The sequence below is a fragment of the Clytia hemisphaerica genome, unplaced genomic scaffold (assembly GCF_902728285.1).
Source record: "Clytia hemisphaerica strain Z4C2 unplaced genomic scaffold, Clytia hemisphaerica genome assembly, whole genome shotgun sequence".
Classification (NCBI taxonomy): Eukaryota; Metazoa; Cnidaria; class Hydrozoa; order Leptothecata; family Clytiidae; genus Clytia; species Clytia hemisphaerica.
The window spans coordinates 1371237-1396492 of NW_027103562.1; the positions used below are offsets into that span (position 1 = coordinate 1371237).

The following is a 25256-nucleotide window of genomic DNA, read 5'->3' on the forward strand; positions in this document are numbered from 1 at the left end:
TTTTGTTTTTTATTAAAAACTATATATTCGACCTCACTCACAAGAGGTCATCATCAGAGTAAAAATCTAATACAGAATGAGGATTCTAAAATCAAAATTTACAGAAACAAGCTAATTAAAATGTTATAAAAATTCATTTAAAAACAATGTGTAAAAATCTAAAATGATACCCATGGGACGCTTAACTGAGAAAACGATAAACTAAATCGATGGCACAATAAAAAGAGTAATTTAACAAACATTTTAATTAGCTTGTTTCTGTAAATTTTGATTTTAGAATCCTCATTCTGTATTAGATTTTTACTCTGATGATGACCTCTTGTGAGTGAGGTCGAATATATAGTTTTTAATAAAAAACAAAAATGCTTCTGGTTATTCTATTTATGCAAAGACAATATGATTCAAAATCAACATTTGAATTCAGGAAGAATATTCACTTCTCCAAATAATTTTTTATTATATTTTGTGACCATGATGATTTTGTTGATAATACTAATGATCTAGTATTATTTACTTCGAGTGTATTTCTCCTCTTTCTGAATTTTGGAATGTGCTAAGTTTTTCTTGATGTCAATTAAGGTCATTAAGAGATTATTCCATAATTCATAATGGATGGCATTGTCGCGTAGCAACACAAAATAAACACTCTTAATGACAACTTGAACTCAATTTGTTTGGGAAGTACGTATAAGCCATTTCAATTATTAATATGAAAAACATATCATCTGCAGGTCAAAGGTGGTATGCATCACCCTCTCATGATATTGCACTTTGTCTTAAACCAAACACATCATAAGAAAATTGGTTTTGTTTTGTTCAGGTCATTTTGGTCAGGTCAAATAGAAGGAATTCTTTTTCTGTATCATGGTTGGTTTTCACTTAAAATTCTTTATTATCATTTAGACAAGAAAAATAAATCAGAATTATGTTTGTTGGAAGATGACAGTTTTGGAAAGTCAGAACACCACCAACATTTCGAATGGTTTCCATGATGGCTTTGGTGACGAAACTTTCGGTAACCAATCACAATCTTCGCCCCTTCACGTTCACGCCTTCAATGGAAATAAGAAACTTTTACAAGACGCTTTGCAGAGCAAAGAGTATGGTGTGGATGATATCGACTCCACAGGTCGAACGCCTCTCATCTACAGCGTTCTTGTGGAGCAAATAGACTGTTTTAACTTGTTGCTTAAGCATGGAGCTGATATTGATAAACCAGACACTGACGGACGAACCTGCTTGCACTGGGCTGCCTATCAAGGGAATCACAAACTTGTCAAACTTGTTCTTTCGAAATGTAAAAATCGAACAAGTCGTGATAAAGAGGGTCAGACACCACTTCACCTAGCCATCAGCCACGACAATTTGCGTGTTATGCAGATCATCTTGAAACATTTAAACGAGCACGAGGTAGACGCTACCGATAACCGAGGAATGACGGCACTCTGTTGGAGTGTACATTACGAACGAATCGAGCATGTAGAACTCTTGTTACGGTATGGTTCCGATGTCCACGTGTTAGATAACGAACGGAGGGGAATCCTACATTGGACCAGCCAAAATAAAGATCCCGTTCTGATTAAACGTTTATTGGAGAAGGGTTGCAAAGGGCTCGGTTTTCCTGATCAAAAAGGTCGAACTGTTCTCCACATGGCTGTTGGTCAAGGGAATCAAGCCATCATCGAATATTTATTGACAATTAGTGACATTCCTGTCAATCAAACAGACGAAATACAAAGGACGCCCTTGCATTGGGCAGCAGTGCTTGGTCACACGTCTATAGTTGAATTATTACTAAACAGTGGTGCTGATTATTCACTGGCTGACAACAACGGCGTGAGGCCACTCCATTACGCCGTACAGAACAATCACAGGGATGTGGTGGCCACCATGATACGAACAGGCCGGGTGACAGATGAACCGGACAAAGACCAACGAACAGCTTTGATGTGGGCTGCTTTAAAAGGACACATGAACGTTTTAAAAGTGCTTCTCGAAGGCAAGAATGTAAACATCAACGCGGTAGACATTAACAAACAAACAGCTCTTCATATGAGTTGTCAGACAGGAAACCTGGAGTGCGTGCAGTTGTTGATCCAGCATAAAGCAGACGTCAACATGATGGACCAGCAACAACACACACCTCTTTTTTACGCATGCGCATCAGGTCATGGTCAGATTGTCACTAAACTATTACAACAAGACGATCAGCGAAATCTCCACCAGTGTGATTTAGAAGGTCGAACACCGCTTCATTATTCAGCAATGGTCGATCGAAGGGAAATCGTCAACAATCTTCTCCAACATGGCCTCGACCCAAACGCTCAAGATAATTCGGGTTGTCCACCTCTTCACATCGCGGCGTATGGTGGAAACGTGCATTGCATGAACGTGTTACTGGAAAACAACGCTCAAGTTAACATGCAAGATAATAGCGGTTCTACAGCTCTTCATTTGGCGTGTCGATCGGGCAATTTGGACGCCGTAAAGCTGCTTGTTTCTCGTTATCGCGCAAATATGAACATTTTCGATGGGAGCGAGGAGAAATTGACTTGTTTAGATTATGCTATTCTGAATGACCACCAGGACGTTTCTTTCTTCTTAACGGAAAATGGCGCCAATACAATATCGACGCTACATGATTTGTCGTTAAAGATTCAGACTAATTGGCGTGGTTACTCTGCTCGTAAAAGATATGCAGAACTGAAAAGGAAAATGAACATTTCCACTTCTATTCCAAAGAGGCGACTTACCAATTTGACCACCACTTCACTGGGAGATAATACTTTGAAAGTTGGTACGCTTCCTCCCGTCTCCCCAACTCACGCCGTCCTTCCTCACAAAGCAAACTCCCACATTGGTATACCTACCGCACGATATCGCTCAAACACTCAAGTCAGCCATACCTCCAACGTCTCAGATTCGAGACAAGGTCCCAAATTTATCGAAGGAAATGCTGCAAATCCATTTTCACTTAATCGTGTAGCTCGTGTCAAAAGTCCGGGCACTGAAATGCGAGTTCCAAACTCATCGCGATCTAAAAGCAGCACTGGCGTGATGCCACCATATAGACCAAATAATCTACCGCCCCCTAAACGCATGAACTCTACGGGAAAAATGGGATCTAGAAATCACATCTTCAGTTTATCATCTAAGAGTAGCACGACAAGCTCGAGTGATTACTTTTTTGCTAAAAACGAGAAGACATTCATTGAACCAAAAAAACCTCCAACGATACACATTCAACCTCAACAGCCGGCGCACGATCATTTAATCCAATATGAAGGGCGAACTTCAGCCCGTGTCGCACCTTCTGAGAAAACATCCGTTCAATATCGACCGGTACCTTTTATCTCGCTGCCAAACGATGAACAGCCCGACATCATGCACGAAGATGTGCAACCTTCACCACCACGACGCTTCCTACCACAACCTCCTTCACGACCGAGCACAGGCGCCAGTAATTCAAACATCGAAGATGGTGGCAACAAACCATGGCATATTTATCGAAGAGACCAAAAACGAATACACATCATTCGATTGAAAACAGAGGCTGCCATCAAAATACAATCCGTTTTTCGTGGTTACCGTGCAAGGCGTGTTGTCCGTTTCTTGAATAGAAATGATAAGCAATACCTCGACGTGAATAGATCGGAACTGTCAGACTTTTCGACTTTGGGTTCAGAATCAGACAGCTATCTTAGTATGGATTCTGAAATTCCAGACGATGATACTTTACGCGAAATTGCTGCTTTAGTAATACAAGTAGCATGGAGACAGTATGTCAAATTGAAACTTTTGAACAGAGCAAGTTCAGAAGAACATATTATACCTGAAAGCAATACTACTAATGAGCAACTGAACTCTTCATCTGTTGACTTTAAAAAACGAAAACTTTCTCAAAGTGATCTAGGAAGTTCTATTACTTCATCGAATGGAAGTGAGGTTCACTCGAAGGACGTTATGAGTAGAACGAAAAGTAAAACAATCGAATCTCAATCTATAGACTTGATTTCGCAAGATGTTATTGGTGCGGAAGTGAGTTCTAAACGGAAGAGTAGTAAGCGGAGAAATAAAGCCAAACTGGCTCCTTCATCTTCCTTCCCTTTGATGGAAAATATTTACCGTGAAAACGTGCGAGTAAAACGCACAAAGAAACTATCCATTAAGAGCCGTTTGTTACAAAGACAGTCCACAGTAACCGAGACTGACTTCAAAACGAGGCCGCTCTCTCTCAGAGACGGTATTGAACAGTTCAGTAAGGAAGATATCGAAGCATTGAAAAACGGAAAACCAAAATTATTTTTAAACTCGAAAGAATAGATTTGTATATTTAGTATTTTGTTATGAATTTTTCTATTGATGCATTCACTGTGATAATAATACACCGAGTCTTATTTTTGTCGCGCTTAATGAAGATTTTCACGATTAACTTTTGAACACGGTAAGCAAATTCTTTTCACCTTTTCAATGGTGAAAAAAGTTAAGATTTGTACTAGTTTAATCTTGTCAATTCAAGCTATACTTTTTTTGAACATCTTCTCTGAAGTGAGCGAATTTTGCAGGAGACTAATTTTTTGAAATTATCAACTGGTCTCAAATCAAATCCCCACCATAAGTGGAATTTCCACCTCGACGACGTGAGAAATGTATGAAGAGATTTTTCAATTAATAGGAAGATCTTTAAGCTTCAAGATTCAATTATTTCTCAATACCCTAAAAATAGTTTATTTAGTTTTGTTTATTTATGTTGCTAAGCAATTGTTCACATAATTACACAATTTTAACGTACTAAAATATCATGCTATGATTACAAGAGTTTGAATGCTATTAAGCGACAAAAATTAAAGATTAACATTGTTAAGCTCCGATCATATAGGACATTTTTTTAATTGGAGAGAGGAATAACTAAATTCCGAATTCAAGCAAAGCCAAATTCTAACACGAGATTAATTTTGATTCTATTCATTGACATTTTTTACAAGGTCATAATGACTTCATGTCTATTTTTTCTCATCCTTTTTTGTAAGTGAAAGCGTATAAGGTCGAGATTGCCTCCAATTTCTCGTTTACAACCATTTATGACAACCATATGACAATTATGGTATCTTCTAACAGTACACTTATTTATAGTATTTTCAAACCTTTTTTATATTTCATAGTTTGCTTAGAATGTAAATAAGGACACTGTAGATGATAGTTTTCAAAGTTGAATGAGAAATTTTTCAGAAAAACTCTTTTTCGCCTTTCCCAAACTTTCTTCTTGGCTAATTGTGAAAATGAATTCCGCTCGAGAACCACCGTGATCAAAGAAAGCCCATATGTTTCTTGGGATTCCCGACACATTGAACTTTCTCTATCTCCTAAATTATTATCAACATAACTTCGAGTTCACATTCAGATTGTTGCATTTATTTCCTTCTTTATTTTCTGTTCGCTTCCACTTTCCATTTTAGAAAGGTTATAAAATGAAAGAATAAGTAAAAATGTCTTGAAAGAAATTACCATCACCATAACGACATGTTCAATAACAAGATCCGTCTGCTCATACCTAACCATCGCACCATCATCGAAAACAACAAAAGCTTCACGGTAAAATAAAATTGTTTTTTGTGGCTGGCTAATTACAGTGCAGTCTCTTTAATTCGAACCTTTTATAACTCGAACCTCTTTAAACCGATTGTTTCCTTAACTCGAACAAGTTTTCTGTTCCCTTCCGTTATTAACAATGCCTTATAAACCTTACTCCATAACTCGAACAAATTTGTGTTCCCCGTGCGTGTTTGAGTTATGGAGCCTCTACTGTAATGTGCTCTGAGCCCCTCCCCGGTTATTAATTTTTGATTTCGACCCCTGGACCTTTTTAAGACCCCCATTAAAGAATTTTGGAAAATATTTCCAGCTATCGATAAAAAAGCCCCTTATTTTGCTGTAAATAGGCAGGTTTCAGTCTATCATTACCTTATGTCGGAGTATTTTGGAGGTAAATCTTAGAAACCCGTCAATTAGCACCAGCCCCCTCCCCGACAAAGTTGAAAAAAAGCAATCCGTAGAGAAACAATTTTGTAAAATGTCCTTTAATTATGAGACTCTTTCCTGGTTTAGACTTATCTTAGAGTCTTTTGATATGAAGGAAAAGACCTTATCATCCGCATTCACCATGTAAAGTTAACCATACTTCTTTAATCGTTTTACTCGACTTATGTTATCCCTTTAGGTTTACTGCGTGGAAGTTGTTTGCGACGGCAAAGTAACCAATGTTGAACATCGATACAGCGAGTTCTATGAACTGTACAGAAAGGTAAAACAAAAATTTTTCAAACATATCTTCCCAAAACATCGCAAGTCTCCAAACTTTTAAATTTTAATAAAGATCTAATCTGAAAGTCAAAGTCCTATGGTTTCTGAAAATACCATATTTCCATTATTTCCCAGTGTACCTAATACTACTTTTCAAGCTTTCAAAGATGATCGCAGGAAAGATTGTCTTTCCACCCAAACGATTATTGAATAATAAAGATGTCAAGTTGATTGAAGCCAGAAGGAAAGGTCTCCAACAATACTTACAGGTAACTCACAAAAGCCTCGTTGGTCAAGCTGTTCTCCTAGTTATTGTATTTTGCTAACCCAGAACCCCCTATAAGACTACGATACGCACTTATACTTAACAGACTTTAGTTCATCTGGTAGGCGAATGAGGGAGAAAATTCGAAAAAACTTCCAAACCTCTACTACTCGAATGTCTCAATAACTCGAACGGTTTCCTTCCCCTGGGCCTGACTGTATTCGCGGTGATAAACCACCTAGTTTAAAATTGTTAATCAAATGATCAATGAATAATTGAATATTTTTGTTTGACTTTTGTTTGACTTTGTATCTATCTTCGCAGACGGTTTTGTACACGTTTCAAGACAACGTACCACCTCGTTTGTTGGATTTTCTCGGTATCCCTGATTATTATGATCAACAATACGATAATAATTTGTGAGTATAACCTTCCTAACATTTACTGGAAAACCATTTTGGCAACATCGGCCACTCATAAGTAATTATTCTGTTGCAAAATAGGCAAAATAAAAACTGAGTAAGAATCAAATTGCACCCGTGTAAATCTCATAACATCGGACTCTAAAGCCTAACCTTGTTTTCTTGTTTTCCTTACGTTAACAGCACGACTGACGAGTTGAATTCATCCTTGGATGGTGACCAGAAGTAAGAATGTTTGCTGCACCTCATTTTGTGACTGACTCTTTCTTTTTGTCATTCCCTACTTTTAGGTTCCAAATAAACGCCCCCCTGCTTGTTAATGTTTTCAGCTGTCAACGAGAAGGCCCCTTATTTTGCTCTAAATAGCCTGATTTTGACCTATATTTACCTTATTTTTGGGTTTTCAGAAGTACAATTTTCAACCCCCCCCCGACAATTAGGGGGGCCCGTTTATTAAAATCTTGAAAATTTTCCACCCCCCCTCCCCCGCCAGTTTATTTGGAACTTTTAAGAGTACTTGATGCTCGTTAAAATTATTTTTTTTGCCTGAACATCTTTTTATTTCGTTCTGTATTCGATTCATTGTTTTTTTTCAGTGGACATGACAATACATTTTCTGCAACCCAAAATATGATTTGCTTTCGTAAGGATGCGTTCCTTGTTCCAACGCTAAAAGGTACAATTCTAGATTTTGTAGATATAAACCAGCGGCCGAGGTAGTGAATAGTGTCACTTCGTAGGACACCCCTTAGATCATAATTTCACACCCTATTAAATTGGCACGGAATTCTTACATTCAAAATCTTCGATACATTTGACCAAGATATGTTAGCAATATAGATGACCAGAGTTTCAACGAAGTGTATCAAAGAGGAAAAACAGTCTTGAAATCAAACTAAGGCTCCTGAAATTCTGAAGGACGAAAGTTTTCTTTTTCGCTCAACCATCATCATATCTCAATATCTTTCTAGTTCGTAATATCAGCTACAAACAACAAATTACTGTTAACATCGTTTTAAGGCATTTCCAGCCTACAATCTTGCTTAAACCTTTGCTTTAACTTCTCTTCTTCGCAAAGTTAATAAATAAAAAGCGATTTCAGAGGATATGTTATGACCATTTACCTTACATTTTCACCTTTTCAGATTTGGAAGAAGAAAACACTCTTCCAGACATTATCAATAAAGGTTGTTTAGAGGGCATCTATGGATAATTTGCTGTGCAACCATTCCAAGATAAAATTGTAAATAGATTTTTTGATATAGTGAAATTTGATATTTGAATGATTACTTAGTAATAGATTATTATAATTACCTGTTTCCATTTTCCGATTTAAATGATTGCTGATCTATGTGTTGCATTGAAATGTTAAAACCTTTCTAGTTAACCACCTTCATACTAATAATTTAGCGGTTTTTTTCTTTTAGTGTAAAAAAGTAAAGGGACAAAAAAGAAAAGTTACGGTATAATCGAATAAGAGATGGCGGCACACATGGAGCGATTCAAGTTGTTGGTGGTCGGTGATTGCGGTGTGGGCAAATCTTCTTTTGTTTGTGGCGTGGTTCATCAAACACCCTTGCAAAACGCCCCTTCTACCATTGGATGCAACGTAGAAGTGTTACCTTACAGTTACGATGACAATGGACGACAACGGGATGTATTTTTGGAGTTTTGGGATGTTGGCGGATCATCTGGTCATCGTAACAGTCGTAGCATCTTTTATAATAACATCGATGGTTTGATTGTTGTGCATGATTTATCAAACAGAAAATCCTTTTTAAATTTACAAAAATGGGTTGGGGAAACATTCAACTCAAACCGTCAGGAATTCACGGGCATCACGGTTTCAGGGAGCGATGGTTCACAATATAATGATGACGAGTGTGATGCAATTTCCCATGGAGGTGGTAGAAAGTCAACTACCAATATCCCAGTGTTAGTGTTGGGCACAAAGGAAGACCAATGCAACAATGCAGGAGAGCAGAAACGAAATGCGCACCATATTGGATTGTCTAATGATAGTGACGTCATCTTCTGTTCCATGAACTGTCTACAAGAGGGGCAACTCCAAAAGAACAGTAATAAATGGCAGTCTTTGCATGCCTTCTTTCATAAAGTAATTGATGTTCGGTTGAATGGTGCAACACGTCGAAATACGAACCTCGAAAGTAATTCCGAGTTTAGAGGCCGAAAGAAGATTTACTGATTTGCTTCAAAGAGCGATTTGAGAAGATTCAGACTTATTACTTGATAATAATTTATTATACTTTTTAGATTTCAACAGAATTATTTAAATGATATAAATGCCTTGTTATAATTCACCATTAATTTGTTTCGATTTTTCTGACCCTTGAAGCTCTACAGATTGAAACTCAAATCGTATTTCTTGTTTAGGTGAGAAAAATAGTAATACAAAATAATGAGCACGCTGGAGGATAAACCTGAAGATGAGAAAACCAAAGAACTGTCAGTTGCACAGAAGGTCCGTATGGAGCGCAACCGCCAGCGTGCCTTGTTGCTCCGTTCTTCAAGGTTAACAAGTCACCCATATGCCAGTGAGGAGGCGAAGACAGTGCACGTAGGAGGGTCAAGTGTCGTGGATAGTGGTGGAGGTTTCTTCATCGATGAAGATGAAAATGAAGAAGAAGAAATGGTCAACGCGGCTGACTTGCCCAAACAACCTGGTAAGTTTTCTCACTGGTTAACTCTCCCTTTCGCATCACAACCAGACACAATAACACACAGGTGTCAGAAATATAAATACTATGCTTGAAATTATACAATTTAGCCGTTGTCTTATTTTTTAATTTGACCTGCTTTTTTAAGAGAAACTGCGATTATACATTATTCATCTTTATATTTTAGGTCCTATCATAGATGGTAGTGAAGATCTGTGTGAAGATTGTCACAAGAAATTTTCCGACTCCTATTTGTTGAAACATTTTGATGTTCAAGTTTGTGATGCGTGTAGGTTAGTTTGCTTTGTTATCTTTACTTGATTCTAGATTCCAAAATTTATCTTAATAATATCTTAGAGTTAAGTCCAAAGCACGTGGGCACGGGTTGATTACCAATTTGTTCTAGTAAATGAAAAAAGAAACGTCTCTAAGAGAAGTAAATTCCTTTTCTCTTTATGATTTATAAAACAGTAATTTCTGATCTGCGAGGGATTTTTTTGACTAGAGTTGTAAAAATCCATGCGTAATCTATCGAATTTTTCGATTATCGAATTAATCGAAACTAATCGAAGCTAATCGAAGCCATTATATTTCGATTAGTCGAAATAATCGAAGCCTAATCGAACTAATTGAGATAAAAAAAACCTTGGAAAATTCGATTAATTCGATAAATTTGATTGGGCTTCGATTAGCTTCGATTATCACTCGATTAGTTTCGATTATCCTTCGATTAGTTTCGATTATCCTTGAATTAGTTTCGATTATCCTTCGATAAGCTTCGATAAGTTCTATTCCCCAATCTTCTTTTTTGGATTCATGTCCCATTCATGTTCAATGGATGGTCCGCTCAACGATGTGTAAAGCCCGAAGGGCTAGATCTCTAGCTTTTGCTGAAAATTGTGTCGAAGTTAGATAGGAAATCCTAACTAAGTCACGTGACATTATAATAGAATTTCAGCGCTTGACCAATCAGAAGCTTAGCCAATTTTCGGAAACAATAGCAGAAATACTTTTTCCAATATGTACTCACTTTTTTTCTTGCTTAACCTGAGAACAGATTGTAATTGTTTTCTGCCCACCACGCTGAAGCTCTAAAGGGATGGGCGAAAACAAACAATCTGACGACTTTGTTGGACGGATTCATGCGAGACCGCGTTCAAAACATCCTGGAAACTAGCGACACCGCTTCAAAATTTGTTTTGATTTTGCTGCAAAGGATTATGGGTAGATTATTTTTGATAGATTTGGCGGGTGAGAAATGGCTCAAATGGGGACCCGTTTTTACAACGAGCACCTTGTTGTAAAACTTTCAAAGCGGTATGGCCAATGTCCACAGATGTATATTTCGCATCGTACCTTTAGAGCAAAGCGTGTCGATAGCGAAATTCACATCTGGAGCAGGTAATTTCTTGCTTGGAAGAGCTTGAAGCACGAGATTTAGCCCTTCGGGCTTTACAGAAATCTGTGGGTCCGCTCCTTTAGAGCTTTACCTATCAGGGGGGAGGGGGTCGGGCTCAAAATCGGTGAAACGATAAGGCATCCTGGATGACCGTCCGGCCGTCACACGAACCATTCGGCCGTTTAACCGAAACGAGCAGCCGGCCGTCGAACCGAGCATCAGGCCGCCGTACCGAGCATCCGGCCGTCGAACTGAACCTCCGGCCATCGAACCAAGCACCTGGCCGCCGGAGCGTGCGGCCGCTAGCCCGCGGGGTCCACTTAAAGCTTTTTTATAGACTTGCTTAGGTGGACTGTAAAACAGTCCTGTAGATTTTAGTTGTTTTTGGAAGGTAAGAACAGGATAAAGCAATGTTTTTATTTGCAATACGGTATTGCAAATCTGCTGCTGGTATTGATATTGATGATATAGATGCTTCTCATTTTTAAACTCCAAGTGCTCCAAGTAGTTTTTTTGTGAATTGGATTTTTAGTGTTTTTCTTAAAAAATGGCGACCTCGTCAAATGCTCCTAGTCTACTTCACTGGACTCAGCGTCATATCCATTGCGGTAATCTCATAACAGAACACGAATATTCTGCAGGCGTCAGACGCGGGAAAAACTTTGAAGATAGAAAATAAAGAAATTTATCATTTTGGTACTTTGCATCATACTTACACGGTGTAAAAATGGACAAACTAAATTAAAATACAGCAAGTTGATAAAAACATAATGTGTAAGACTTTTAAATTTATATAACTTGTAACTGTAAAATAAAAGCCGAAGTTGGCAACCTTCATAAATAAAAAATAAAAATGTTGGTTGATTCAGGTTGATTTGACTTGAAAAAGATTGAAGTGCCCAAGGTTATATGCTTAAAAAAATAAAAAAAATGTCTATTTACGCGATTCTGCCTCCCGTAGTAAAGCAATCAAACTTTTCTTTGATGCGTTTTTGCGAAACTTAATGTTCATAGAGATCAGTTTGAGTTTCATGAGCTGAACATCCATTTGCTCGTTGTCTGTATTTTTTGGGGGGACAGCGGCTGTAGCTTTTGATGCTAACATGTCATTTTTCTTTTTTTCTAGAGCATCCAAGTCCGTTTGTCCTAGATGTCCGTCGAACCTTTGCACCAACTCAACCCCTTTGAACATTTAATATGTGATTGATTTCGTTGGTTCTAGTGTTGGTGAAGGAGCATTTGATGACAGAGAAAGACACCGAACAAAAAAACTGATATTTTTCAAATTGCTAATTTCAGCCTCGACAGCTGAATGAGCTGTTTTTGTACCGTACCGACGAATAATTCGAACAACTTTACCATATGTAAATTGACGCGATTTTGTGTCTAAGAAACAGCATTCATCGTTGATTTTGATGTTGGTTTCGAGCGTTGAGGTGTTGTTATTGAGCTGCTCAAAAAACGAGGTTTGGTTACTTGATTTCCATCTTTCCATTCTGCTCGCAGCTGGGCAATAAATTTTGCCGTCAGTCAGAGACAGAAATCGAGCAATATGATAGACTGTACCCTCGTATTCTACATACATTGGGTTTGAGCGGTTTGTTCGATTTGTTGATTTTCTTGTGTTGGCATTTGATCCTTGGTCCAGGAGATCTTTCATAGTTAAATTGGAATCATTCGCTAAGCAGTTGGTGCTTCAAGAGGTATATCCGTTCTAGAAATGAAACAACACAGCATTGAAAGTTGAATGTTACCTCTCGACCCAGTGGTAAAAAAACAAACAAAAGAAATGGAAATACAGTCAAGCAAACTACTGAAATACGATAAAAAATAATGGACTTTCCTCGCTTTCCTAACCCTGCTGGAAGAAATGCAACCCAGCTCGAAAAAACTTTCATCACATGTTATGAAACCCATTACTAGTAACAATATTGATTGAATAGTTTGAAGATAGTTTGTTCTTATATAAAAAAACGTGTATGAATTTTTGGGACACTGTAAAGTTTTTCGGGATTCCTTATAGTTAATATATATCAGCACAGTCTTTTGGCATGTTTCTTGCAAGTGTGCTTTTTGACTAGAGTAGGCCAAGTTCTGTAAAACCGGGGTATACATCTTTTATTTCAATTTCTCACCCGGGTTGAGATTATTCAGCTTCAATTTTCTGGGGTGGCTGGGTGATTTCTTCCCTCGAATAGGCAAACACAAATTATTCTGCCATAGAATGTAAAGATTTTTAAGCACCACACAAAACCATAGAACGACGACGAGGGACCGATAACAAACACCAAAATGTTCATCACCAGGCTCGGAAGGTAAAAAGATCTTTCACGGCTATCAGATTTTAACCAAATTTGACCCGATAATACCTTGAGGGAAGAAATTTAATTTCACGGTTGAGAGAATTTTCTGTTCAAAATATGGCTTATTTTGCCCTAAAAATACCAATTTTCGGGTAATTTCTTTCAATCATAAAAATATTTGTGTTTCCCGGATTTGCCAAAAAACAGCGAAATTAAATTCTGCTAAAATTTCTTCCCGCCAAAAATTTCTTCCCTTAAGGTATTCCAAAATCTCCTATTTATTGCACGTATTGGCCTTAATATTACGGTCGAATTTTAATCGAAAAGTCATTGCTATCAAGTAAAAGCTGTTGAGTATTGCTTCAACGGTCGTACTTAGCATAAATCTTCTGATTTCTGCATTGCCTTAAATTGCCACGGCACTCCTTTCCAATGCGAATCGTAGACTAGAAAGAAATAGAGAAAGATGTCACAATATAGCGTGCTTGACTATCACCACACATGAGTATGATTACTGTACGTGATTTGGAAATTTCCTCTAACAAATCGAGCTTCAGGCCCCAGTCATCCCTGAGTTGACGATAGGTTTTTATCCCAATTTAAAATCACCGAGGAACCAAATCGTGGAAAGTTCTGTGGTTCACACATTCATCACATTTTTTCACGATCGGCTTACGACGGTTCGTCTGTTCACTTGTCAAGCGCCCTTTTAAAAATGAGTGATTTGCCGCCTGCTGAAACGCCTGCAGAAAAACAAGCCAAACCTAATCAGAACGAAGAGAAGCGCGGTGAATGTTCCGAATGTTATATATTATTTTCCATTGCGTCTTCGATGTTTTGTTCTCTTCGATTGAAGTCTAAAAAAAGAGAAAATATGATAAAGATCAAACATTAATCAAAGCTATCGAACACTTATCGAAGCTTATCGAAGATTATCGAATCTTAATCGAAACCTATCGAAAGTTAATCGAAGTTATCGAACATAATCGAATATATCGATATTAATCGAAGCTATCGAACATTAATCGAAGCTTATCGATAGCTAATCGAAGTAATCGAATGGTAATCGAACTAATTGAGAAAAACCTTGGAAAATTCGATTAATTCGATTACGGCTCGATAGTTTCGATAAATTCGATTTAAAATCGAATTCGATTTTGTTCGATAGATTACGCCTGGACTACACTAACGGACTTTACATACATTTTATCTGAATTCTACCAAAAGTTAACCAATCGAGACGCAACCTTTGCTTTCATTTTAGAAGTTTGCAGAAAGACGAAGCGTACAAAATGATTACAAAGACTGATGCAAGACAGGTATTTACAATTTTCATGTGTCTTTTTTTGCTTTTCGTTGCCCTCTCTCGAGGTTATCAGCTTTTTGCAGTATATTAATTTGAAACCTATTAACCAATATTCCGTCTCAATTTTAGAAATTTTGTCTGAAAGATTGCGATTTCGACATTCGAGAGCCTCCATTGAAGTTCATCGTTCGCAAAAATCCTCATAATGATCGCTGGGGTGACATGAAGTTGTACCTGGAACTGCAGGTGAAACCTTTCTTTGCGTAAACTCCAATAAAATTCCAAACAGAAAGAACTAGAAAGCGACAATAAAACTTGCATATTTTGCACCGTATAATGCCGTAAAAAATTAATAAAAGAGATACACAAACAGAAACTAGTGAAAATTAATCAATTACACCGATAATTTGGAATTCTATTTTGTTATTCATTCTAACTTTCTCATTTTGTATCAGGTTCACAAACGCGCCATGGAGGTCTGGGGTGACGAAGAGACACTGGAGGAGCAAAAAGAAAAGAGAACTGATAATAAAGAAAAAGCTAAAAGGAAAAAATATGAAAAACGAATCAAAGGTTTGTGACAGAGGTTATACATGTTTTTTTAGAAGCATTGTTGCATAAAAATTTTAAGCATATCCTAAGCATTATCTGAGCCTATATTATCCGGCTGGAATTTACCTTAAATTTTGCTTAGTTCGAGCAATTTTCAGCCTTGTCAATCTCTTGATCTAAGCATCTCCCAGCCAGTTTTTGAATTTTTGTATGCTTATACAAAACTTGTGCTTTTGGTAACCTCATTTGGTGGCTTTCATTGATTGAGCCGTCAACTCGTTTTCAACTTGTCAACTCCTACTGGAGTCTTTTTCATGCTTTACGAATATGTTAGGGGTTAAATGACATGATGATTAATGTGACGGGGAAGTATTGGATACATTAAACTGTACTTGACGTTCTTCAACAGTTTGCCCTACCGTTCTCTACTTTTTCGTAAATTGGGCAGTTTCAAGAAAACACCATTACTTCTGTGGACGACTGGGGAAATTTTGAAAAGGTTCCGGAAGATGCAGGATTTTCCTAATTATTTGGTCATCCGCATCAAAAAGATCTTGAATGTTACGGAAATCATAAAGTTTTTCATAATTTAGTTGTTACGGAAAATCCATTTTTTCCACAGGGGGGTAACGGACTATAACTGGAACCACCCATTTAGCCTAGACTACCAAGTCTTCTGATAGAATTATTGTTTACCATATTATTCTCTATCGGATGTAGAACTTCGAAAAGCAGTACGTACAAGCACTTGGCAGAAGGACTTGTCGAAGCACGTGCACGACTATGATTCTGCGAACGAGGTTTACGATGAAGAAGAGGACGTCTATACAAAGAAGTGTAAAACATGTGATCATCAAATTACTTACGAGAAGATGTGAGAAAGAAATATCCCATTGTCAAAAGAAAAAAGTAATCCTCGCAAACAGGTACACCCCTGTACTTGCTTTCCGGGACAAAAGTATTCCCGAGAGTATATTTTTATTAGGAAATTGGTACCCTCTACAGGAGATTGATATCGAGTGAACTCTTTCCTAAGCTGTGTCGTCATGTTATAGTCCAAATAATATTCTCAGAATTACTGGGGAAACGCTGACTTTCTTTGTTCGTAAAGAATGGACATATTCGTCGTGCAAAGGTAAAGGTACATTTGATGGGTGGTTATTCCACTAAAATGATTGGACTCACTCGCTATTGCTCCATTAATTTCCAACCAACTGGTAAAAAACATCAAGTGTTTGAAATCATCGAACGTCATATTTTATGGACCTAAAGGCTTCGTGGGCTTATTGGATAACCCTTGAAGTAAATGGATTTACAGGACGTTGTAGGTATTTCATTCTACTGATTTATTGATTCTAAAAATCATGAAAAAATTGACATTGTAAATAATATCATCAAACAAAAATAATTTGCTTTGTTTGACAAAAGCTTCTTGGACACATCCCAAATAAAATATGAAGATGTCAGACTTTGTATAACTTCTCATCATAAACAAAACTGCTTTTTCTCGTTTAAGCCGGTGCAAACTGTATATCATTTGTTTCAAAGCAAAGATAAAAGCGCTTTAATCTTTCATTAACATGAAGGGTGATAACACCTTAAGAAGATCTTTTGTACCTAAGATAAGACCTGACTTATTTCTTTACATTTTATTGTGGAGAATGGCTTATGTGTCATGCTTAGATGTATTTCAAAACAGCCTATTGACGTCCTCTTAAACCGCTTTGAGAAATTAAATATCACGTAAAGTTTAACATCTGTTGCACTTTTGGTTGTCTCCGCTGATTCAAGTTTCCAGTTGAACCATTTTGAAGATATACAGTAATTTAATTAGCATTTTAGTTTTTAGAAATTAAAGTGTTTCTTGTTACCATTTTGATTTCTTGCGCGACAAAAAGAGCGAGTGAAGCATGGAGACTATCCGCAAGAAGCTTGGTGGTATGAAAAAGCAATTAGAAAAGGCGTTGGCTGAAGCCAAAGCTGCCGAAGACGAACTTGCTGAGACTAATGCGAAAGCTGATGCGGTGAGTTCCCCGGATTTTTTTCATTTTCTTTTATACCTTTACTCTGAAAACTCGTCCATCGAACCAAATCTTCTCACATCTGGTTAAATGAGCTTTCTTTTCGAAGAAATTTAAAAGATAAGATAGTCACAAGAAAATGTACGTACGCAGAGAACATTTTTTCATAGCCCTTTTTTGCTTTTTTTTTCTGTCGACTTTTACGCTTTTTGTACGCATCAAGGAAAAGCAAAGTTTCTTAATAAGCATTAAGTTTCATATATGAAATAAAGGTCCGAACCAAACGATTTGAATTCGAACTTTTCTTCATCCGAAGGAGGGGGGGGGGGGTGAATGAAAAAGTACGTACTTACTGGGTGTATAAATATTTGCAGGGGAGAGGGGGTACTCGATTTCCGACATTTTCGTGCGTACGTACTATGTGGACGGCCCCGTTCTTTGTACACGACTTTCGAAAGAGAGAACTTTAATTCTGAGGTAAATTACTTCAAAACTTGCTAAATTACACATTCTCTGCAATAAAAAATGATTGCCTTTTTTCTATTATGGACAGGTTGACGAGCAAGTGTCGAAGGTTCTAGAAGAGCTTGGCTTAATAGAAGATAAATTAGATGAAACAGAATCCAAAATGTCTAGCACCGAAAAATCGTTGAACGAAACAGAAAAGAAACAGGACGAAGTAGAAAGGTTGTTTTTTAATTGGATACTAATAATGTCCATGTTATTCGAATTATACTGATTAATATGTATACGCGTATTGTGTATTTATACTAGCCAAAAATATCAGGTTCTCAAGTTCTGACGAGTTTCACGGTAACTGGTAGCGATTAATGCTTTATATTCTCATCACGGCATAACGTTAGAAGTGGGGAAAAGAAGACAATCCAACGATTTTCATCACACAATATCTTTCATACTGCTTGTTTTCCCGTCAAAATAGTAAAATGTTATCGTTTGAAAAGTACTAAGCTTTCCGTTGCAAAGAATTCTTGATTAATGTCGTATTTAAGCTAAATAACATAATTTTCTTTCACGTATGCGTCAATGCAATCTCGAAAGACTTTTGATTCATAATAATACTTTAGGCGTACAAACTTTCGCGAGCAGAAACTTTCGCGATTTTCGCGAATTTTGGCCCTTTTCGCGAAAGTAAATGTATTTAAAAATTCTAGGAAGGGCCATTCGCGAAAGTTTATGCTCGCAAAAAATTCTTGAAAAAATAGATAATTTGTAAATCTTCAAACTTTGAATAAAATGTAACTTTTATGGCACTTTTTAGCCTGCTATAAGACTAATAAGTCAAAGGACAAATGTTTCAAGCCAATCCAAGAAGTATTTGTCCCTCTAAGCCATTTTTTCATGTGAAAATTCTCAATTCTACGTCTTGATTCGCGAAAGTTTATGCTCGCGAAATATATTTTTCCGTTAAATTCGCGAAAGTAAATGTCGTGAATTTCGCGATTTTTCGTCCTCGCGAAAGTTTCTGCTCGCGAAAGTTTGTACGCCTAAAGTAACTGTCAAGCAAGCAAGACAACCCAACTCTTTAGTAATCAATACTTTTGAAATGATTTTATGCTTGCTTTCAGGTCAAAGAATATGTTAGAGAACCGAAATAGTCAGGAAAGCCAAAAAGCAGATAAACTTCAAAGTGACCTTGACGAATTAAACAGCAAAAATGCTGAGTTGGTTGAAAAGCTGGACGCGGTTTGTTGTTTCTATGCTTTTAGATAGAGTCTGGAACTACCTTTCCAATGGTACCAAAACCTTTGTCTCTTTCTCAAGTTACAAGCTTTCATGCCAATTTGAAGTTTTGGATTTCAGAAGAAAAAAAGTTCGAAATTTTCACAACTTTCAAAACATGTTTTGCGATGGGAAGGCTGAATTAGTCATTGCCTAACCCAGATATTTCGATAGATAGATCCAGTATGTAAGAGCGAATGGATAAGTCCCAAATGGTTAAAAATCTCGTGTCACTGTTTTGTATTAATCATGGAATGTTTTATTGATTTGCAGATCACAAAGGAGAGTGACGATTTGGAAAATACTCTGGACGAAGAGGAAGAAAGAGCTGCAAATGCTGATGCGTAAGAATGACGTCATCCTTCTTTGGGGGGGGGGGGTTTGTACTTTTACGGTGTGACGGGATTGGCCCTTTTTTAGTACGGTGATTACGGGATTTGACGAAAAAAGAGACTGGAAAACGGTATTTTAAAATCAGACGGTGACGGTATTTAGGTACATTTTTGCCCTGTACAAGCCGGTGTGACGGTGTTATTATTTTTCCAATTTTCGGGATTCTGGGATTCAGCAAAAATTTTGACGGGAAAACGGTATTAGCCTCCGTCTCGGAAGAGGACTGGGCCCGAATTTGCGGACGTTTTCACAGTTTCACTTTCGTTTTCGGCTATGCGACAGCGTTTTCAAGCAGAAAGCAGAGGAAATCTGTGAAATTATGGCAGGGAATGCTAACCTATTTTTCCAGTGTTTCTCAAGATTAGAGCAAGATTATTGTTCTAGAAAGTTCATAAAGGCCTAATAGTTTCAGATTAGTATGATTTCATCAGAAAAAACATTTACACCAAAGCTCCTTATTGATATGTGAAGGCTACCAAAAATAGCAATGTCCTCCATCAGAACAACTTTAACATAAGGGACAAGGACAGAAAATTTGCACAAAATACTTAGAGAAAATGGTACTATGGAAGCCCATTCTATAATCCTAAATCATAGTTGAAAGGTCAGCAGTTGAGAGGGTTGATTAAAATAGAACTCAAAGCACACAATAAAGTATACATATATATTTGTCCAGAAAGAACTGTTATGTTGTTTGCTTTGTTTTGGTGTTTAAAAATATGTACTTATCAGTCCTAAAAAAATACAAATTTGAATATAATGAGGGCAATGAGTCTGGTTAAATGTTACTATATTTACAAGAAAGGATTACTGAAAAAATACTACTGTATGTACTACTGATGAACTAAACTCAAAAACTAAAACTTTACCATAAATTTACATTACGACAATTTAAAAATCTATCTTTAATAGCAACAAAGAAAAAAACATGGCTCAAAGTTTTAAACTTAGAGCTAGTCAGAGCTTCAATTCACAGATTCAGTAGGTATAAAGCTTTCAAAATTTGAAAACAGACACTGCATTGGTGTTACTACAAGACATACTATCCACACGGTTTTTTCGATTCATGAAAAAAATAAAGTATTTATCAAAAAAGGTTCTCTTTTTTTTTGGTAATCAATTCCAACAAACAACAATCAATATAACAGTTTTTTGAAAACCATCCCACAGCGTAAACATTATCAACCAACTAAACCCATACCGCCAAAATTGTAAAAATAAGTCAATATAATTTCTATCAACAATTTCTCGTAAAATGTTTTTTTCCAACATTCTGATACCAATCATGGCTGGAGGCATCATGTGTAGAGTGACTGTGTGGCATTTCATTGCTTTTAATGATCACAATACCAAACATCAACCAAACAAAACTGACGCCAAGCCAAATCTGGCGATTAAAAATTTCCATGAAAATTATAATTGAAACTTATCTCGTAAAATGCTTTTTTCAACATTCTGGAGGTGTTCAAAGATAGAGCTATCATATGTACAGCCAAGCAATACATGAAAAGTCATTTGCTATCCCATTTGCCATGAGATATATGAGTCAACAAATCAAACAAAAACCAACAAATCATGTCTCTTCACTTTCATGTCACATCGTGTTTATATGGGGTATCAGAAAGCCAATCCACAAGAAGAGCCATCTTCCTTTATTATGGAGTGTTCCAAAACTATTGGTAGGTTGTTTGGAAGTAAAGAAACCCACACAGTTTGCTTTATTTTGAAGATTTAACTTGAAAACAAACTGCATCTTTCCAGTAGAAACTCATGTTTCAGCCTGCTACATAACATTGGTCAGTCGGGTCGGCTACTAACATGTAATAGTTTTATAATAGCTGAGCTTGAGAATCCGTAGGCAGAACTTGTAACATGTATTATGTGTATAATTATGTCAGTCGACTTGAATCATGATACATTACTTACATTTCACTGGATGCATTTTCGCTGTGAAATTATCCGCAAAATTTTCTGACCGCGTTCTGAGACGGAGGCTAATTACGAACCCCTACACCCCCCCCCCTTATTCCCCATTTTCTACCTTTAAACGTACTTATCCGGAGAAAATGGAATTTACTCGTTTTCGTCTTTCGTCTACAAAAACTTTGCGTATTGGTGTTAAAGGATAGAAGTTTATTAAAGCCATAATATTGATATTTTTGTTCTGTTAAAAGGCGTGTCAAAGAATTGGAAACGGAGGTCTTGCAAGTTGGTAATTTATTGCGAACAATGGAGATCAGTGAGGACAAAGCTAACCAACGGGAGGATGCGGTCACCACCAAGATTGCTGAAACAACTTCCCAGTTGGAAGAAGCCACTGCAAAAGCAGAGAAATACGAAACACAGGCTGCTGAACTTGATCGGCAACAGGATGAATTGGAAGGTGAGAGGGAAAAGTTTTCTCGCCTTGTTGTGGAACAAAACAGATTGAAAACTCTTTCGTATCAAGCGAAGATTCTTTAACCATATTCATAATAGGCTTCAGGCTTGGGTGGCCTTTCCTGTCCTTTTCCTTTTCCTCACCTTTTTATCTAATTGGCACACGAGATCCTTGTCATGTAATGTAACATTTAACAACGTCCCTCATCATAATTAAAATGAACACTTGTTTTTCCAAAAAGCTACACGCTTTTTTTATAAGAATATCTTCTATAAGAATATCAGGGTGAAAATTGGCCAAATCATAAGAACACCCTAAGAATACCCTCTAGGGCAGTGGCGTTGTGGCAGGGGGGGCCATGGCCCCCCAACGGAGCTTTTTTGAAGGGGCGCCGAACAGCAAGGGGCGCCAAAAGAGATTTTTTTAAACGCCTCAATCTTAAAAATCATACTGCACCTTTAACTGCGCCCCAGGACCAATTTTACTGAGATAATTTTAAAATGCTTGCAATTTTTTCGCTCGCTTCGCTCGCAATAAAGTTGATTGGTAACTTCTTTCCAATCTAGCTAACTTACAAGTTTTTTGCGTACAATATAGCACTATTAAATGAAAATCTAACTGCACCCAAAGACCAAATTGCTGACAACAATATTGAAATTATAAAACATAATTTTTTTCGCTCGCTTCGCTCGCATTACACATTGTTTTTTTTTAAGTTTCTTTTCACTTTAGCAAGTGTCAAATTTTTCTATTTTTATTTAGTGATTTGGAGTAACTTGGCAGTCGATTTTCAAAAATTTTCTAGTCGGCCCCAACCATGGTGGCGCCTGTTTATCCCTTTTCCATTCATCAAAGATATATCTACTCTTATCCACTAAAACATTCCCTTCCTCATTATGCCTAGGGAAATGAATTAGTAAAAGTTTAGAAACTAGTGGTATGGGCGCCACTTTGGAAAATTGGGGGCGCCATTTAAAAAAAATTGACTTTGGCCCCTCCAGAAAAATTTTCCCACAACGCCACTGCTAGGGTGAATCTCACAGAATTTGATAAGAATACAGTCACTTTGTATTTGGATAACAGAAATAAATAAGAGATAAGTTGAAGCTTTGAGGAAGAAATTAACTTTTAACCCAAATGTTAAACTCAAAAGTCCAAAACTCCCAAAGTCTAAAAATGTAAGAATACTTACGTTATGAATATTTTACCTGCAATTTTGGCACTTTCTTAAGAATACTTGACCCTCATCCAAAGTACACTATTCTTATAAAAAAGCGTGTATTGTAAACTAACCCAGGATTTAGAAAAAGGTTTCCGAAGTTTAGAATAAAAAGGTCATTTTATGCTTCTATTCGCTTTACTTGTGCACTCTGCTTTGCTTATCATGTGGAAAGCATTCTCAGGAAATTACTTATTTGTTTTGAAAATTATTCATTTTTATGGCACCTTAATCTCAGGGATTTAATAAGGGATATCATGATGCTGAAGGTGTGAAGATTTTTAGGTGTCAAAAATTAATTTATTTTGAAGCTAAATAAAAGTTAGGCAACTTGTTGTCAACATTGCAATTTAGAAAAAAGTTAAATATCAAAGGCCTATCATGCATGATGTTAGTTAGATCATATAACCTTAATAATGGCAATGATCTCAGGGTCTGATTTCGACTACTCTCTGGTACCTAATAAACGCGGAGTTTGGAATAAGCGGGATTGGTGGGAAAAAAAGTCCTGGGTGGAAAGTTTTTGAAAAGGAGCCTAATACAGCAGAGCAAAGGATGGAACTTGCAAAAAAAAATTTTCTCAAAAAATTTGGTTGGTTGGAATAAAAATGTCCTGGTTGGAAAATTTTCGAAAAATTAATTAGCGGCGGGAGGGTGGCATATTTAGGTACCCGAGAGAATTGTCTAGTATTATAGCATTGCTAGATTCCGGAAAATAGGTATGAGCGAATTGCGCATTATAAGTTACTTTTTTATTTCAGATTCACTGAGCAATGAGAAGGATAATTATAATAAAGTGAAACGCGAATACGAATCGACTTTGGCAGAAATCCAAGAAATGAGCGTATAAATGTCTCAATTGCACCCGGAAATATGGTTAAAAATAATCCAAATAATTTATTGTAAATAAAGAAATCTTGATTATGAAAGATGAATGTCACCTTGACATTGATGGATTTTTTTCTCTATCTTATCTGTATTTTTTTTCTCTATTGGGCTCTTCCAGAAAAAGTTCGTACATGGGGGGTGGAGGATATATCATTTTTGAAGCTCGACCCACGGACAAATGTAAAAAAAGGGGATTTCGGGCCAAATTTAGGGCCTTTGGGGCAAAAAATGACCCAAAAATCAATTTTCTCCAATTTTATTGAAACTCACCATTTTTATTCAATTTTTCATGTAGAATACGAAAATCTAACTTAAAATTCTTCAAAAGCCCTGAAAACCCCTCAAAAGGGGGGTTTTGGCCCAAATTTGGGCCTTTGGGGCAAAAGCTTTGAAACCCAAAATTAGAAACTTTTTTCTTCAGCAATAAAAAATAACTTTGACACAACCTTAAAAGAAAGCCTTGCAAATCTTCGAAAAATGCCTCTACTGTCCATTTAAAATTGAAAAATTGTTGAAAAATGCAAAAATGTGATTCTCAACCATTTTAAGCTTGAAATTTTTTAAGCAACCTTACAAGCGACTTTGGGTCTGAATTTTGAAAAATTCTTAGTAACTCCAGGCCTGACCTGAAAAATGGAGTTGCTAATAAAAGAAAATGTGTGGTTTAGGGGCCTCAACCTTATAATTATATACAGTGGGAAAAATAAGAATACGTTTAGAATACTGGCCCTATCTTGATGTTTATCCAAAACGACTATTACGTATGTAGGTTCAGGTTACAGGTTAAGGGTCCAGGTTACAGATCTGGTTACAGATCCCAAGTGAATCATCTGGTAAATCAAAGACACCGCTTTTCTTGTTTTTAAACTCTCTTTGAGTGAATCAAGATCCCAGGTTAGTATAGCCTGGGAATCCATGCTATGATTTCTTCTTGATATACTGATGGCGAAATGAATAGCAAGGTTTGACCTGTTGATGATTTGAATCTCACTCTTCAAATTTTGTTTTGGTTTCTCTGTTCAAACTGACTCGGAAAAAAGCGCGATTTTTTATTGTTTATTTATTATTCTTTAGTGAGTGAGCCCTGTGCTTTTTCAACTGTAAAAATGTGAGTCACGCGTCGTATGTACAGTAGATTAAAAAAACATACGGCGGGTCTCCTGTCTAAGGTTAGTAGGACCACAGATCTGTAAAGCCCGATGGGCTAGATTTGCGGCTTTTATCGAAAAGTGAAGCCTAGGTTTGGAAGGATTTCCTACCAAAGTCACGTGACTAAAATATGCAATTTCACCGGTTTGAGAGATGTGAAATAGCGTTTACCGCCTACTTTTTTTTATCTCGCGCTCCGAAAACAATTAAAATGCTAGATCCTATCCATCGGCACGAAATT

At 36.9% G+C, this 25256-nt stretch overlaps 5 protein-coding genes across 7 annotated transcripts; all 5 read left to right on the forward strand.

The window, feature by feature from the left end:
* The first annotated feature begins 873 nt into the window (after window positions 1–873).
* LOC136800676 (inversin-A-like) lies at window positions 874–4391 on the forward strand. Its single transcript, XM_067057329.1, has one exon. It carries the CDS (start codon window positions 940–942, stop codon window positions 4321–4323), a length of 3384 nt encoding a protein of 1127 aa, XP_066913430.1. The 5' UTR covers window positions 874–939; the 3' UTR covers window positions 4324–4391.
* A 1059-nt stretch (window positions 4392–5450) lies between these two features.
* Window positions 5451–8306, forward strand: LOC136800681 (sorting nexin-22-like). 3 transcript variants are annotated; one of them, XM_067057335.1, is made up of 7 exons: window positions 5451–5592; window positions 6218–6301; window positions 6459–6569; window positions 6890–6984; window positions 7171–7212; window positions 7584–7630; window positions 8133–8306. In XM_067057335.1, the coding sequence occupies exons 1-7, from the start codon at window positions 5521–5523 to the stop codon at window positions 8198–8200; spliced, it is 519 nt and encodes a 172-aa protein (XP_066913436.1). In that variant the 5' UTR covers window positions 5451–5520; the 3' UTR covers window positions 8201–8306. The 3 variants fall into 3 exon arrangements, with proteins under 3 accessions (XP_066913436.1, XP_066913435.1, XP_066913437.1); XM_067057334.1 differs by having other exon boundaries at window positions 5457–5592; window positions 7584–7663; XM_067057336.1 differs by lacking the exon at window positions 7584–7630 and having other exon boundaries at window positions 5457–5592.
* Window positions 8307–8467: 161 nt separating this feature from the next.
* On the forward strand, window positions 8468–9308 carry LOC136800680 (rab-like protein 3). Its single transcript, XM_067057332.1, has one exon. The coding sequence runs from the start codon at window positions 8468–8470 to the stop codon at window positions 9191–9193; it is 726 nt and encodes a 241-aa protein (XP_066913433.1). The 3' UTR covers window positions 9194–9308.
* LOC136800678 (DNA repair protein complementing XP-A cells homolog) lies at window positions 9282–16707 on the forward strand. The gene is made up of 6 exons (XM_067057330.1): window positions 9282–9671; window positions 9853–9958; window positions 14632–14686; window positions 14803–14919; window positions 15129–15246; window positions 15946–16707. The coding sequence occupies exons 1-6, from the start codon at window positions 9407–9409 to the stop codon at window positions 16101–16103; spliced, it is 819 nt and encodes a 272-aa protein (XP_066913431.1). The 5' UTR covers window positions 9282–9406; the 3' UTR covers window positions 16104–16707.
* Window positions 16708–16968: 261 nt separating this feature from the next.
* On the forward strand, window positions 16969–23934 carry LOC136800679 (tropomyosin-1-like). The gene is made up of 6 exons (XM_067057331.1): window positions 16969–17249; window positions 17800–17933; window positions 18833–18950; window positions 19260–19330; window positions 21554–21762; window positions 23740–23934. Exons 1-6 carry the CDS (start codon window positions 17136–17138, stop codon window positions 23826–23828), a joined length of 735 nt encoding a protein of 244 aa, XP_066913432.1. The 5' UTR covers window positions 16969–17135; the 3' UTR covers window positions 23829–23934.
* The last annotated feature ends 1322 nt before the right edge of the window (window positions 23935–25256 follow it).